General features: G+C 40.8%; 1 protein-coding gene across 1 annotated transcript; it reads left to right on the top strand.

Moving 5' to 3' along the window:
• Nucleotides 1–12,571: 12,571 nt before the first annotated feature.
• Nucleotides 12,572–16,500, top strand: LOC119477041 (gonadotropin-releasing hormone II receptor-like). The gene is made up of 4 exons (XM_037750857.1): nucleotides 12,572–12,768; nucleotides 13,690–14,287; nucleotides 15,502–15,706; nucleotides 15,825–16,500. The coding sequence occupies exons 2-4, from the start codon at nucleotides 13,736–13,738 to the stop codon at nucleotides 16,304–16,306; spliced, it is 1,239 nt and encodes a 412-aa protein (XP_037606785.1). The 5' UTR covers nucleotides 12,572–12,768; nucleotides 13,690–13,735; the 3' UTR covers nucleotides 16,307–16,500.
• The last annotated feature ends 761 nt before the right edge of the window (nucleotides 16,501–17,261 follow it).

Genomic DNA, 17,261 nt, shown 5'->3' with positions numbered 1-17,261 from the left:
TCAGAGCTGCTAGCATGGCTGTAGACTCTTAGTCTTGTTAGATTTGTGCATCCCTGAATATTATGTATTACGGTATCCTACATTGTTGGATAATAAAACCTTTTTTTCTAACAGTTTCTTGATAATTACTAGACTGTACATATAGATGGACGATGTGTCTCCACTTCCTCCCACTGTACAGAAGTAATGCCAAAATATCCCAAATACAGGAGCTGCCATCTTGAGATTTTGACGTAATTTGGAGCCAGAGTCTGCGCAGTAGTGATCGAGCGGTGGAGCCGCGGTATCAAGGTCCCGCCCACACACCAGCCTGAGCCAATCACAAGCTGAGCAAGTAGGCAGCTTGCTAGCGTGAGCCACCTAGATGCTATGTTAGCTAGCACCGCGGTAGCTGTTTGGCTAGAAAGACACAACAACTAACCATAATATCTCTATAAATACATGATGATGATCAAATTGACACATGTTCTATGACACAGACTTGTGACGGTTATGGAAGTTAAAGTTACGTCTCCTCTCTCGTACAATTCACGAGCCTCTGGCTCCGCGACTACTTCACTCAGAGCAGCTGTCAATCATGACGTCTCAGCCCTTTTTTTTATAGCATCAAATAATTAATTAAAACCAAATTTATCAGAAAAATGAACACTTGAACATACATCAGCGTGATAAGAACTACGTAAAAAATACAGAAACCATCTTCGGGAAAAATGTATTTGTCATGTAATTTGATTTTATAGTTTAGCTCATGTCCCATCCGCTAACATGGAGGGGGCGGGATTTATTACCTATACTGCAGCCAGCCAGCAGGGGGCGATCCAGATGTTTTGGCTTCACTTTTGGGGAGCTGTCATGTCCATTAAGTAAACGCTAATGGATAGAATGGTACGAGAATAGGCTACTACTGCGATTTCTCGAAAATGTTCCCTATTTTCATAATGAAGACTACATATCCCACCATGTTTCTTTTCACATGTTGAAATAATAAGAGCAAAATAAAGCAGTATGCCATCTTGTAGCCTAATAGGCAGCACATTTCCCTTTGCTTTGCTGTGGTGACTAGAAGGTTCATAGTGTGAGGGCCAGCACCTATAGGCAGGGAGCACTGCCCTTTGTAGGTGTGGTTGAGTGGAGCTTCCTGCCTTCATAAGGTCAGGTGTGGGTGATTAGAGTCTCTTTGTCTGACTCCTGGTAGATCGGTGGCAGGTCAACACTGTTTGTTCAGGTAAGGGAGAGATTTCGGGGGGGGGAAAATGGCTCTATTGTTTTATAGTGAGTTTAACCACTTCCTCTTTATATGGATTTGTAGTGCAGCTGTGTCCTGAGCCGTCCAGATTTATGCTCTGCAACACCATACTGAAAAAGTATGTTGCAGAAAGTCTGTTAATTTCATATCATATCAGGAGTAATATGGTCAATCTAACCTTTTATAGGGAAAGATTCAGCCTTTTGCCTCTCCCCCAGTTGAGCCACAGCAGAGCCAGTGATTGCAGTGAAGTTGGGCCCTGATGAGTAAGGTAACTTAAAGTAGGCTGGTAATGTAGGAGGGTTACTCCCTCCGAGGTATTCTTGCAGAAATATTTGATTTTTACCATGTTTCCCCTTTTTTCAGATTGAAGCTAGACTGCTGCTTTGCCTAGATGTATTTAACACCGAAGCCTGATAAATGTGACCACTGATTGTTTTACATTGACTTAAACTGAGACTTTGTCCAGCCGCCCCTTTGTTAATTTGGATACCTCCAAGTCTGACTGTTGCATTGTGGTGGTTGTAAATTAACATCCTTTTTAAACTCTTTGTAAACCAGAACCAACTGATTCACATTATATTGTGTTTTTGTTTCTGTTCTTCCAGGCAGTGGGAGACCTGCGGGGCCAGTGGGCTAGTCGTGGTATTTCCTCTCTCTTCGCATGCCGTGTGGTAGGCCCAAAAGGGTGATAGTCACTTTTTTACAGTTTCATACATTATCTATTTGCAGTGTAATGATAAAGTTCATAGTGTGCTCACGCGGTGGGTTTAAAGAGGGGTTACAATAGAATTCCCTCGCAGACAGTACCCTGCCTATAGTATTTGGCATTTTTTGTGGGGTTTTGTGGTTTCTAATTTAAAAAGGGAGTCAGTTGGAGTTTTTATGGATAAGTGGTTTTAACTATTATTGTTGAATAAATATTATTAATTTATGATTGCCCTCCTTTTTTTAGGTTATCCATTTCCATATTTTTTTTTCGCTTTAATTCAATAAATTTGGTAGCGTTGAACTGAAAGCATGTCTCCCGCTCTTGAATTTGTGAATTTATTGGTGTCAACACTCAAGTAATTGAGGTCTATTGCCTGTGGGTTTCTGCAGTAGCATTGCATTGACCATTCTCTATACTATGTTGGGTTACAAATGAAATGAGAAAACATCCTTTTTTGGATGCCATTAACCATATCTGCTGTGTGCCTATTGGCTCACTTCTCTTGCTTTGGGATTGATGTGTTTATGGTTTCAGACAGGTAGGCTATTAGTCATAGAGGCGCATAGAAAATGTGCTTAGAAGCTCAAAATAATTGTACTTGAGCCTAGATTTAACTGGCATTACAATAATAAAAACTGACTTGTGTCCTCTGACAATTCAGAAACAGACACATCATTATTTCAGTCTATTATTTCAGTCCGTCATCCACCATCATCTGGCTGATAATGTAAGAATCCGCAGCATTCCTCCATCATGTCCAGGCTGACTTGAAATGATTGTGTGTTGACTAAATGACTGAGTGATGGAAGTGGACCAGTGGTCCAGCTGCAGTTCCTTGTCTCTGGACATGAAACATCCAGCTCAGATTTGTGTTTTCTGTCTGGGTGAACCTGAGACAGAACTGAGTTATCTCTCCATATTCCCAGAGAGAGAAGCCAGCAGACAAGCTTTGGCACTCTGAGGGAAGTGAGACGGGGCTAAAAATATTCCTACTGGGGTTTTCTAATTCATAGACCTCCACCACTTCCTTTGCAGTCCCACCTACTGCTGAGCAAACCTGAATGGGTTTATTTGTTTTATTATAAAACACATTGACATGTAAATAATATAGATTATAGTATATAGACAGTTTCTTCATCCTTTAGATAAAGCTCTGTCTGCCCATTTCTGTTCTTATCCTGTAGAGGTGTTCAATTTTGAACTGTTTCCCCCCCCCCCCCAGACGTTCAGGTTATTTCATTTGTACCCATATGTAAATTTGGTTTGCAGTAAAAAGACGAGGTATCCATCTTGTACACACATTTTACAAACAGATAATGGACAAACATGATAAAAAAAATGCTCAAGGCTCCACTGATCACTAAAATACAATGAATAAATAAATACATAAATAAACAAGTGTTGCTACAACTTGTTCATCTGAGTGATGGAACCTCCATCCAGAAGGAAGAAGCTGAAATTCACTGTGCAAAGGGTGGGAGTCATCATTTAAATCAGAGCCGGTTATCTGCTGATGATAACTCGGTCACAGAAGGCCGGTTTATTTACTCTGGTCCCAGGCCTCTGACTGACCACCCACATCTCCAAATAAAAGTGAAAACCAAATGACAATTCAATCTGATTATAGCTGTATGGTCTATTATGGAAACTCATCCCTCTTTTGAAGCTACATTTAAAAAACACTCTGCAGTCGGCCTTTGTCTCTCTGGATTGCATTAGACCACACCGCACACAGAAACTAATTTGACTATAAATTAAATTGTGACTTGCCTGATGATTTGCATGTAGTTTGGAAGATGGCAGCAGCGCAGTTGGTTCAGCCATCCCTGCTGCTCTCATCATGTTTATGTATTTTCTGTTATATTCTATCTGCTTCTGTGACCTCCTCAGGAGATCATTGTAATCAGTGGTTTCAGTTTCCTCCACCAATTTAAATCAGTTTCACCCAGTCAGTAATAGAAGAGAGGTCAATGAATGAACATTTGGTCAACGGAATTTCGTGATTCTTGTATTTATGTTGTGTGTATGATAAACATCAGTGGTCTGAGTGGTAGCATCTGCAGGTAACCTTACAGGAGGAGGAAGAACTGTTACACCAGCTGTTTCCTATCTTAAAGGTTCTCTATGATATCCTGAGCATTAATATAGCAGCAAACAACTATTTGCTATGTAAAGATATAGAGGGGTATTGTCAACCTGAGCAGATAATGAAGTTTCTCTCCCTCTGTGTGTGTTGTAATCCGAGCTTCTCCTTATTTTGTAGAGATATCTGGGCCGACATGCTTTTAGTGCATATTTGTGCATGTGAGCGTGCCCCACTGGCTAGCTCACGGCCTCCGCTCTGCACTTCTCTCGACGACGTGACCGTTGAGGAAGCATAGCACCCACTCCCTGGTTTCTTCCCAGTTTAACACCGTTGCTGTTTTCACTGTTAACGCCGTTGGCATCGTTAGTTACGAGCCGCCGGCTCAGCTGTCGCCATGTTGAGAGCTGTGCGGAGGCAATAGATATGCTCCCAATCTTGCATTTAACACCTTTTAAAAATACAAATACTTGGCCGACCGGATGAAGGTGGTGTGACTTAAAGTCAAGAGTTTGAACTCTGATGTCATTTCTCACCATTTGCAACATTGATCCATTTGAAGGAAACATGGAAAGCGACTCATTTGGCGCTGTGCTCTGGCATTTCAAGCTAAGTGATTCCTGTCAGAAAACCATATGGGCTGTTCTGCATGATGTATTGTGTTCTAGTCAAAGTAGCAGCTGTCTCTGCATGCTGTTTTCAATTGATTTGTAAAAGTAATAGCAGCCTCTGACTATCAAGAATGAAGACATAGTGGCTGTCAGTTAATGTTGTCGATCCCGCTGTCCTTACAAATTAGAGTCGTGATAGATGCTGTCATGTTATAGTTAAGGTCAAAACATGAAGCTTTTTACGCAGTGACTGTTGCACCATCCAGTCCAGTGTTTGATTAAACTCAAAGAGACAATGCATCTCATTTCTGATTGGCCTTGGGTGGGATATGGAGATGCAAACATGTTTGATTTCCGCTGGCTTTAGAGTGTTTTCAGAATATGCTAATGATGTCTATGTTGAGAATAAAATAATGTAATATATATATTTTTTTCCTGATTGTATTCCTCTCAGATGTGGCAGTGGTGTGCAGTTTTTCTGTGTAGATTCATTATGATTATGGATTGACTTCAACTTGACATGCTCAGTTTGATTGATACCCCCACACCAAAACTCTCCACCAACACTTAAACTCTCTGTGCCTGCTGTCGCCTGCAGCAAAAAAGCCACACGATGCAAAGTACTCCAAATGCCACAGGATTTGTTCCCTGTAATCTCTCGTGTGCAGATAGTGCCTGTTGACTGTGAATGGTGTTGAAAAGAGTGTCAATTATTTTTCTGCCACCGTACATCCGTCTGGTAAATTGGATTGGAGGGTAAAGTGCTTTCTTTCTTTGCTCCGAGATCGTATGTGAAGAATTGCACATGTGAGCTATAAGAGCAGGCTAGTTCATTACTATGGGTACATCATTTAGATTAAATGGTCAAATGCATTTTGTTTCATGACTGAAAATTTACATACTGTAATAGGGTGACACATATTGTACTGAAAATGTTTATGACAAAAGAGGACTCCTTGTGAGAGAATATAAAATACATGTGAATTTGCAGCCTCAGTATTTTGTCAGAATATCACTGAAGGTCACTTGTGTTATTGTGCTACGCTGCTCTGAATGAGAGCAGTCACAAAATCCTCTCTGAAACATTCGATCGCTCCTGTGGTTTGGCAAGATGGCGCTGCAGGTATGATTTCCCGCTGCTTTATTCTATTCACATAATCAGCAGGCAGACAAAAAGGTTGCTGATTGGATAGAAAATTATAGGCAATCGGGCAAAAGCAGAACACAAGACAAAGGGTTGTGTTATGGCGTTCTGGAGAGCTCGGAATTGTTATTTGTCGAATACGTTGAAAACCAGCTGGTATAGTCCTTTAAAGTCCATCCATCCATTATCTGCTTATCCTTTACAGGGTTGCGGCAGGTGGCTGGAGCCGATCACAGCTGACATTGGGTGACATATTTGAAGCACCTTTTTAATATAAAGACAACAATTCAACAGCACCACTAATAATAACCTCTGAAATGAGCATAAAGTTCTGTGAACACCTCAGTCTCAACTAAACATGGTAAGTTTCATACAGTAAAGGCAGGATTTATTGCACGGCTGCTGCATTAGATGTATTTAGGTTGACTTGAAAAAGTAGAAACTTGATTTATTCCCTATAAATCTCATTCTTTTGATTATATAGTACAGCTCGTGCTAGAGCTGAATAAAAAAAAATCTATTCTGTATATATCTTGATATCTTCTGCTGCAATTACCTCCTCAGACACCATGAGATTTTTATGTAACATATAGTTCATATTCAGAGGCGGACTCAGGCTGTCTGAGGGGCAGGGGTGAAAAAAATAAAAATGGCACCAGCTGCATGCGGTGGAGCTCCAGCGCACATGATGTTTCTCCACTGGAAGGGCACCCAAGAGGGCACTTTATCATGTTTTCTCCATTTAAGGGCACCCTAGAGGGCACTATATAAGGTTTTCTCCGCTGGAAGGGCAACCATAGGGGCAATTTATCATATTTTCTCCATTTAAGGCCACCCTAGAGGGCACATTTTCACACTGGAAAGGCACCCTAGAGGGCATGTTATCAAATTTTCTCTATACTGGAAGGGCACCATCATGTTTACTCTATTTAAGGGAACTTTATCTTGTTTTCTCCACTGGAAGGGGATCATGTTTTATCTTCCATAGGGGCATCCAAGAGGGCACTTTTGCTGCTCCAACTCCGACTCCACCAGTGTTCATATTAGATCATTGCACAGACACTGTAATGGTAAAGGGGACATTTGTTTGACTTTCATTATTCATAATCATGTTTTATGGATAATCAGTTTATTATCTTACTGTACTGTCACTGAGAACTCAATTCCACATGGTTATTACAAACACTAGAGTCTTGAATCTTCAGTTACTGATAATCACCAACATTATGAGCAACAAGAAGTGGTCATAAATGTCAGTGGTCACTGCACCAAGAATTATTATAAGGGAAACATCCATTTGACAACAGAATGATGATCCAACATGAGGAGGTGAGTGGTAGAAACTGTGTAAAAGCGTATATATGTAGGTGCAGATGCTCTGCAAAAGTACAAAACAATGAACAGAAAAATGAAGGAGGACAATCTGAGGACGCCAAGTTGGACCTGCAGTCTTCCTCACAGCCACAAACAGAGTACCTGCCTGCCTCATCGTGGCCAGTCATCTCTTCAATGTGATTACACAGCAGTCAAACACAAACCTGTTTTTACGCTGAGTATGCAGCTTCTAGTCAAGGTTGACTCTGCTCCATCAGGTTGAACATAGCATCATCCGATAAAATCGTCTGATTGCGGGTGACCTTCAGTTCAGGAACCACAGATAATGAAATGCTCACTGATATGTTAATTTCTTGGATCAGGACAGGTTTTTAGCTTTTAGGAAGGTGAATGGTTACTTTACTGTTCTCAGGTATAAAACTGCATTAATGCTGCTGCAGTGTTTTACATGGTTATGGGTCAGTGAGCCACCAGCTAATATCCATCAGTGGAGCTGCTTCTTAATTCACATCCACTCTGGGTTTGTCCATCAACAGTGATCAGCTCATCAACAGTCTTATAAGTTTGAATTCTGATGATATGATAGTGGAAGTGGTCGCAGTTTCTCTATTGAGAAAAATAACAAATGCTGCATGGTATGGGGAACTTCTGTGGAAATTAGTGACGTCTTGTAGGTGGGGACATATGATAGCTAAATCCTCTATAAAACATTTGTGCTGGTCAGATTAGCAATGGACTACTCACTTATACTTTGACCTTTAGACATGTACTGTGTGGACACATCTGGCGCCTGTGGCCGAGATGTAGTATCAGCAGTTTGGGTATCAGCTGACTTCCCTGCCAGCTCCTTTTAGCCTGTTAAATCCCATCCGGCCAACATGTAGGTCGGTATTACAGAGGCTTGCAGTGTGGCCACCATATTGTTTAGACTATTACTAAGGATTTACTTCATTCAAATCAGTTTCCAAACTTATGATTTGATTTGATTTGTGTCTCTTTGTGGTCATTTTGTGTCACTTTATTTTGTTTTGTTTTTTTTGTAGATATTTTTTGTCTGTGGTGGTTTTTGACCCTTTCTTGGACCCTGATTGGTCTCTTTGTAGTTGCTTTGTGTCTTTGGTAGGCCTTTTGTATCTCTTTATGGTTGTTTTGTGTCTCTCTTAGTCCTTTTGTGTCTCTTTGCAGCTGTTTTGCATGTCTTTGTAGTTGTTTTGGTCTCTTTCTAGTTGTAATCTGTCTCTTTGTGGTAATTTGTGTCTCTTTGTGGTTGTTTTGCCCCTTTCATGGTTGTTGTGAGTCTCTTTGTAGTCTTTTTGTGGTTGTTTTATGCGTCTTTGTGGTCATTGTGAGTCTCTTCTTGGTTAGTATGTGTCTCTTATTAGTGATATTTTGTTGGTGAAGGCCGGGGGGGCCCTGACACTTTGGGCCCCTGGGCCTGCGCCCTGTCGACCCGTTCAGTAATCCATCCATGTGCATAACATATCCTGATGAATCTTTATGACTTTAGTGCTCCCCTGACTTTTCTTTTATTGTCACCGCGAGATTGACATTTGTGGGTTTGAGTGAAATGTCTCAACACCTGGGTTGCTCTGGAATTTGGTGCACACATTCATGTCTCCCTCAAAACCTTAACTTTACATCTAGCGCCACAGTCTGGTCAAATGTATAACTTGTCCCAAATATTAGCATGCTAACACGCTAAAATAAGATGCACCAACATGCTTGCATTGTCATTGTCAGCAAGCATGTACAGGTTAAAAACCCCGTTGTGCTCGGCTTCATGTGCCTGCAGGTGCAGTAATATGTGTTGGTTGTGGAAGGGGGGGGGGGGATTTCAGCAATATCACAGTGAAGTAATGAATGATGATAATACTTAGCCTCAATACAAGCACCACCATTACTGTGGATTAACGTGAAAATGGGCCGGATGTCTATGGAGCTGGGAAGGTCACGGCCTCTTTGGACAGTAGCCCGGAGCCTGACATCTGCATAAAGGTGATAGCTTAGCAGTCTACGTCATGGCCTACTTGGTTTGAATCCAGGTCACAACTTGTCATCTGGTCTCAACATCCTTTCTGTCACTCTCTATTGTCTAATAAGTGGAAAGGAAAAATAAAATATACCCAACAACACATTTCATTCGGTGGATTATTCTAATAGTGTCTATATGGGAAGCACACATAGGACTTCTTTTGTTACTTCATATAAAGAGCTCAGATTATGGGAATGTGTAGGGTTGGTGTTTGATAATGTGCTGTAAAAACCAAGTCCGCAGGGTGTTTTCATTCTTACAATAATGTGTTGGAGCTGAAATGTGGGGTGTAGTGCATACGTGTGGAAACAAGACTTATTCACTAGTGACCTTTTCTTGTGTGTAATTGCATGCATATCTATAACATATAACTGCCTGGGCCATTGGTATGTGCAGTCAGGGGGCTGCGGAAACAGCTACTAACACTGACATATCACCTTTTAAAGGAATGGTTAGACATTTCATGAAACATGCTTATTCACTGTCTTGCTGAGAATTAGATGAGAAGATCGATACCACTTTCCAGATATGGGAGGGATTTGATCTTCTCATCTAACTCTCGGTTAGAAAGTGTCAAACTTTTCCTTCAAGTTGACATTCACTCTCCTTTAAGCTCTTCTTTTGGTCTCCACCAACTCCTGAGAAAAAATATCTGTCTCTTCTCTTTATAAGGCCGACTTCACCGGCTGGACTGCGCAAAACATTTGCTAACTCACAGCAGCACCGGGCACACACTTACATGCTACAAACAAATGTCATTTTTCATGCTTTGAGCGCCATCTGATGTATCCTGCACTCAGAATCTCATACTCTGAAATCTCCACACTGGGGCTAATAAAACTGTATGACTCAGTATTACCCGTGGAAACAGAAATATGGTTTTATTTATTTATTGTGATAAAGTCTGAACAAGACTGTGCCACTTATGTTAAACCTCATAGCAGCTGGCAAACGGCTGGAGGAGGACTGCTTGCTCTTTATTAGATTCTTCCCTGTATTTGTCTGTTTGAGCGCTGCTGCTAATGGAATATATAGATGTAAGACGTAAAAGTGTTCCTCCTGCTTTGAAAAGGAAAACAAGAACATCGTTCATCATATGAGAAAATGCTACTGATTCACATTGAATAAATAATATAGGTGTGGACAAAATAAGAAACATGTGGCAATACAGATGTATCTATCTATCTGTGGCGGTACTGAGTTCCCCAGACTTTAGTTGTTCAGTAAGACTGAAAAACAGTTCCCATCCACATAATAATATAAAATAAAATGCCTTCTTAATAATAATAATGAACAAATGCCTCTTCAATAATGAACAAATGCCTCTATATTAACAAACAATTAAGGAAACTGAAATATTGGTTTGTGTTTTTCCTTTTACCCTCCTTTAAAGTTTTCCCAAATAAAATACACTAAAAGAAATGGGTATAAAGGGTTTCATTGAAAATCAACAAATGAATAGAATACAAAAATACAGCCTGCAAGCGTTAGGCTATTGTAAGGCAAGCCAGATCGTTGCACAAATAGTACCTAAACGTCCCAGTGCAGGTAACCCAATTGGTTGGCACTTAACTTGTTTCCTCAACTAGGAGAGTCAACACTCTCAACAAACAAAACACAAAGATCACAGAATCCCAAAAGGGCCCAAAACAGACCAGAGTTTCTGGTAAAGCTGATAACACATGTTGCATTGAGTGAAGAGAGAGATCAGAATGACACTGGGGGTCGTTACACCCTGATTGGCCAAGAGGGGAATGCACCAAGCTGCTCTCAACTATCATTTAAGAGCCAGTCCCCACACCCTGCGCAACAGGTGAACTGAATAACCCTCTAATCACTCAGCAACTCAACCAAAAAAAACACCAGGGAAAAGGGAAACAACAGCAAGCACCAGAGAATTGGCAGCTGCCACATATCTACAGATAGATCCGATCTGTAGACTACTTGTAATTTGCAAACCATGTTAGGATTTATTTATATTTGTTTGTAATAGCCTTTATATGTAGAAATGTGCATGTATCTGGCACTGTATTCTATCCTTTATTCTTCTTATGTCTGCCTTGTAAAGCTTGTTTTGATAAGTGCTTATCATAAGAGTCAATCAGCTCTTTGATCAGGCGTTTCCCATCATGCCCTGGGTCTTGCGGTCGGTGGAGAGCAACCCAACCAGTATAGAATATATAATAATATACTTTCAATATAAGTTCATGGGAGCAGCTGCAGTGCCTGGCTCTAAAATCTGCGGCTGCCTCGACCTTGTGAGGTTATCTTTGTGTTGGTTTGTGTTTGGTTGTCCATGTGTGCACACCCGTAAACTGTGGCAAGATATTTGTAGATTTATCTCGGATAATATTATCTATGTGACTTTGAACTTCTACTGGAAAACAAATTTTAGGGGTTTCTTAAGGTTCAACACTTTATATGAGAGAGAATATTTTTCTAATTAATCTCATCATTGTCGCAAAGCTTTACATTCATAAATGCAAATTTGTGAGAGTGAAACCTAATTTTAATGTTTTCAAGAAAGAAATGGAACTATATATTAAGACAGTATCTTCTGCAAAAAAAAAAAAAAAAGGCTAGTAAAACGGTGAGTTTTTCCTCCCATTTAAATGTTTTCACTTAAGTTACTATAATTTATTTATTTATATTAACCCCTGGCCTGTTTTGTGTTTTATGTTACTTTTTTAAATTTATTTTTGTTTTTATTTATACCTTTATTTCCTCTATATGTATTGTTTACCTGCATGTTGATTTAATTGTTATTTGTATTGTTTAAAAATTTTAAATACATACAATTTTACTTATTGAAAAAAAAAAAAATCTAACCAGAATGCATTGTGCCCTGATCGCAGGTGATCGATGTTGGTGCCTCTGCCCAGGCACCATCAGACCGGATCAAGTGAAAGGTAAGAAAAAGGTTTGATTTCTCTGTAGGGTTCTTTTCCATAATGTTGTCAGACACTAACAATAACAATGTCGGTGGGAAACACCTGTTATAGTCTCAATAATGGACCAGTTTCAGAAAGTGTTGTTCCCATTAATCACTTTTGACTCAGAAACATGGGGAAATATGGTCCAGGTTGGAAAATACCAAAGTTAAGCTTGAGATTGCATTAATATATTTTGTAGATATTCTTGTAGCCTAATTTTGTCCACTCCTCTGTATCATCACATGACCTTGCAGCACATCATCATTAGACTAATGCAGTTATTATTAAGAGCAGGTTTTAGTGATGCTACTAGGGGGCTGGGGGACTGTAGGGGTGTCTCATCATATTTACTCCGGCAGGGTTAAAATTAGAAACTTTGCTCTTGGAGCTCACAGCGAGGAAGAGGAGGAGGGAGGGAGAGAGGGAGAGACAGAGAGAGGGAGGGAGAGAGAGAGAGAACAAACTGCGTGTGAAAAACTCCTGAAGGAGCTCTGAGATGAAACTGAGAGCTCTGACTGGAGACTCAGGAACTCAGTTCTGTCCTGCTTGCTCATCATAACGAGGTCCAGCAGGGAGATGGAGCTGAGCGCAGCAGAGTCTGGGACTTCTTCCATCAAGAGGATTTCACTTTGTTTTATCATCTGATGCAGGAAATACAACACGGACATAGATGTGAGTTTGCTGTATTTCTTATATCTATATATTAATATATTTTTTTTGGCCTTTTTGCTATATAAAATGGAGATAAATAGTGTATTGTAACATGTAGTATTTGGTTAAGTAACCCTTGTTGTTGTTGGTGCCATTGTTTTTATGCATTTGTTATTATTTCAAACACAGAAACCAAATATAATGCAAGATAATAACATAATTCAATTATAGTCTTAACTGTTGCTATTCGATATGCTTTGTTGACAATATTTGCCAAAGTGTTAAGTAATAATGATACAAGTATATCTTTACATTGTTGGAAAATAGCCCACATTATGCAAATTGATGTGATTTTATTTAAGATGTGCTTTTCTGTATTTTTATTTTTTATTTTCTTTTCTTAAAAGCCTAACCATGGACAAGGTCTGCAAATTAGCTATGGCTAGAAGTCCTATATACCTTGCATCGGTTGCACTTTAATTAAGTGTAACAATGCTTATATATTGTCCCTGTCAAATAAACTAATAAATAAATAAAAAATAAATTAGAAGCCATTATTAAGATTTAGTTTTAGTTAAGATTTATTGCTATTTTCACTCTGCAAATTCTAGTATATTTAAATGGAAAAGTTTGTATTATGAATACCAAACAATTATATATATTTTTTTGTCATATAAGAGAATATTTTCTAGTTAGTTGATTGGTTGTCAGGTGTTGCTGTTGGTGGTGCTGCAGATTCAATAGTCTGGAGAGCCTCCTATGCACACAGGGCAATCATAGCATCTTTCTACCCCAGTGAGCAACAGAGAGAAACAGATGTGTCCTACCCACTGTATTTCTCACATAACTATTCTTTTACTCTTCTTATGCAAATCCATGTAGATGAATATTTTGCACCAAAACGCTCATGTTTTTTATTTTTGCCTTATGTCCCTCTGGCAGCACCAGCCTCTGAACAAAATGCTGACTCCTTGGTGATGGTCAGAAGATGAACGCCTCCTCTCGCTCTGATCCCGCAGTCATCATGTATCAGCAGAGCTCGGGGTTTGACCTCAATGCCAGCTGTGACTGGCTGACTCCTCACTGCAACTGGACGTCAGTGGACAGAGAGCCGCCGCAGCTGCCCACCTTCTCCACAGCGGCCAAAGTCCGAGTGATCGTCACCTTCATCCTGTGTGGCGTTTCCGTTTTCTGCAATTTGGCTGTGCTTTGGGCGGTGAATGGCCACAAGCGTAAATCCCACATCAGGGTGCTGATAATCAACCTGACCGTGGCCGACCTCTTGGTCACCTTCATCGTGATGCCCGTGGACGCAGCGTGGAACATCACGGTCCAGTGGCTGGCCGGAGACCTGGCCTGCAGGTTTCTGATGTTCCTCAAGCTGCAGGCCATGTACTCGTGCGCCTTCGTCACAGTGGTGATCAGTCTGGACAGACAGTCGGCCATCCTCAACCCTCTGGCCATCAGCATGGCGCGGAGAAGGAACAGGGTCATGCTGATGGTGGCGTGGACTATGAGCGCCTTGTTCTCAATCCCTCAGGTGAGGCCAGATGACACTGGTTTGACTAGACAGGTGATTGTTTGGCTCAGTTGAACACTGAAGCAACGGGTTCACAGAGAAGAGCTGGATAGTTTGTGAACTGATCTCTCTCTTGTGTTCCTCCAAACAGCACCACAGTGAGGCCCTAGGTCTTTACATCTGGCAACAGATTATTGGATCTGCATGCATTATCTCACTCTCATAGAGGTATTAAACTGTAGGGAACCAAAACATACATGTTAGAGGAAACTAAAATCTACATTCCTATATCATCATTCTCTGTATATCTCTGTGCATTTACATAAAATGCATTAATTCGTAGAGGCTTTGCTGCAAGAAAACCTGCAGCAGGATTTAGGGGACCCACCAGGTCTCGGTGTTGGGGATTAGTGGTTCTATCGTTTAGTTACACAAGGATGGGAATCCCTAATCCTGGCAGTGTAGATGCTTCACTTGTGAGAGAAAAAGCCGGCGATACGGTTCAATCCAATCTCCAAACAGACTGTTGTACGATTCTGCATAAGACTCGAGTACATCCAATGGCAGCATTTTCACAGAAATACAACACAAATACAATGAGATTAGAACGGGAATGACTGCAAATTAATCTGCAATTATTGCGCTTATTAATCAAATGTTTCAAGAAAATTTCCCACCAAAAATACCAAACATTCACTGCTGCATTAAATGCTTTTCTTTGTCATATAGGATAGACTGAATATCTTTGGCTTTTGGACTGCTGGTTGGATAGAATTAGCAATATCATAATACAATATATAATTACTCATTTCCATTAAACACTGGCATTTGACCTACATGAATGTTATTCCTAGGGATAATGGGCTATTTAAAACAAATAATAATGTAATACAGGCAAAATACACATAACAAACAAGACAATTTGATGACATGACAATATAACATCCAAAAAAGAAAGACGAAAAAGTAAAGAAAATACCTCAACAAAAGGAAAATAATAAATAAAATTAATGGGATCTCTTCAATAATTCAAATAATTCAGTTGACAGTAACAATACATTTAGAAAATATAATGTACATACTGGGCTATTTGTTCAAACCATGAGACACCAGTATTACATAATGCTTTAATCTTTCTCTGCTAATCAAACAGGGCAAATTAAATATTGCATGGCAGCTGCTGCCAGCAAAATGCTATCCTATAATGTGTTCTTTTTTTTTTTTTTATTCCACAGATGTTCATTTTCCATAATGTGACCATCACATACCCAGCCAACTTTACCCAGTGCACCACTAGAGGGAGCTTTGTCACTCACTGGCAGGAAACAGCCTACAACATGTTCACCTTCTCCTGCCTCTTCCTGCTGCCGCTGGTCATCATGATCATCTGCTACACCAGGATCTTCATCCAGATCTCCAAACGGATGACAAAGAGGGGCTGTAAGTTCACAGCTGATTCTGCTGTTGGGTTGGTCAGAACATACATGAGTGGGTCAGGAAGTTGTTTCATGCTCACACATCCCATCTTTCCATTAATATCTGTCTCTCTTTCCTCCAGTGTCCTCGGATGAGCCACATCTCCGTTGCTCAACGAACAACATCCCCAAAGCTCGAATGAGAACTCTGAAAATGAGCATCGTCATAGTGATCTGCTTCATCGTCTGCTGGACTCCGTACTACCTGCTGGGTTTGTGGTACTGGTTCTTTCCAGACGACCTGGAGGGGAAGGTCTCCCACTCCCTCACCCACATCCTGTTCATCTTTGGGCTTTTCAACGCCTGCCTGGATCCCATCATCTACGGCCTGTTCGCCATACGCTTCCGCAAGGGGCTGAGAAGCTGCTGCCGCAAAGCCGCGGTGATGTCAGAAACCAAATATGCTGCCGGGGCTTTGCCCTCTAAGAGAGGGATTGCTACTGGTGAGCAGGACAGCCACTGTGGACAGGCTGAGCCAAAATCCAATGATGGCAGGTCTCTGACTGCGTCCAGCCGAGGAGAACGAGGACAACCTTGCTCATTCAGCGCTGAGAGTGCAATATGATGAGTACAACCAGGAACTTTACACTGACTGGTTGACCTATTTCCCCTTTTTTCAGGGTTATGTGTATACCGGACGTGTTTATTTCACAATCACAGCTAACGTGCATGTGTAGAATAAGTCTGAAAAATTCCATAGATGTGTCTTTGTGTGTGTTGTGCTTGAGGCTGTCCATCTTACTTAAGGGTTATATAGCATCTATACAAACCCAGTAAACATGTTTGATGCTTTGTGTGTCGTGTAAGTGGCTCCTATTTTAAGACGAGTCAATATACATTCATCAGAGTCTGGAAAAAGCTTCAGGACTAAATGGAAAAAATAGAGGATGGTGATTATCAGGTTACAAGAGTTGGTTATGTGGTTACACACTGCCTATGATTGACTGTCGATGTTACTGAGGTTGAGAGCTTTTGTTTACAGCTAACACAAAACAAGATAAAAGTTTAAGAGATGCATTATCCAGTCCATTCCCTTAGGAAAAATGAAAAACCACATGTCCATCCATAGACTGTATATAAAGATGGACGACGCGTCTCCACTGCAGAGTCTGCACAGTAGTGATCGGCCGGTGGAGCTGCGGTATCGAGGTCACCCGCCCGAACCAATCGCGAGCCGAGCACAGCCGCTGCTTGTCAGCGAGAGAGACTCACAGCTGCCAATCATGACGTCTCACCCCCTTTTATAGCATCAAATAATTAATTAAAACCAAACTTATCAGAAAAATGAACACTTGAACATACATCAGCGTGATAAGAACTACCTACAATGACAGAAGCCATCTTTGGGAAAAATGTATTTGACGTGTACTTTGACTTTGTAGTTTGGCCCATGTCCCATCCGCTAACATGGTGGGGAGGGGTTCATGACCTATACTGCAGCCAGCCACCAGGGGGCGATCCAGATGTTTTGGCTTCACTTTTTGGGGAGCTGTCATTTCGTCCATCTTTATATACAGTCT

Source organism: Sebastes umbrosus, chromosome 2, assembly GCF_015220745.1.
Source record: "Sebastes umbrosus isolate fSebUmb1 chromosome 2, fSebUmb1.pri, whole genome shotgun sequence".
NCBI classification, from domain to species: Eukaryota; Metazoa; Chordata; class Actinopteri; order Perciformes; family Sebastidae; genus Sebastes; species Sebastes umbrosus.
The sequence above is the reverse complement of the archived record's forward strand: the minus strand, read 5'-3'. Positions and strand labels throughout refer to the sequence as shown.

What these genes read in the sequence shown, in the direction of transcription:
- LOC119477041 (XM_037750857.1), top strand. Translation starts at nt 13,736, where the DNA reads ATGAACGCCTCCTCTCGCTCTGATCCCGCAGTCATCATGTATCAGCAG. An exon ending in CCTTGTTCTCAATCCCTCAG is followed by an intron (nt 14,288 to 15,501) that starts GTGAGGCCAGAT and finishes TTTATTCCACAG; the next exon opens with ATGTTCATTTTCCATAATGT. An exon ending in ACGGATGACAAAGAGGGGCT is followed by an intron (nt 15,707 to 15,824) that starts GTAAGTTCACAG and finishes TCTTTCCTCCAG; the next exon opens with TGTCCTCGGATGAGCCACAT.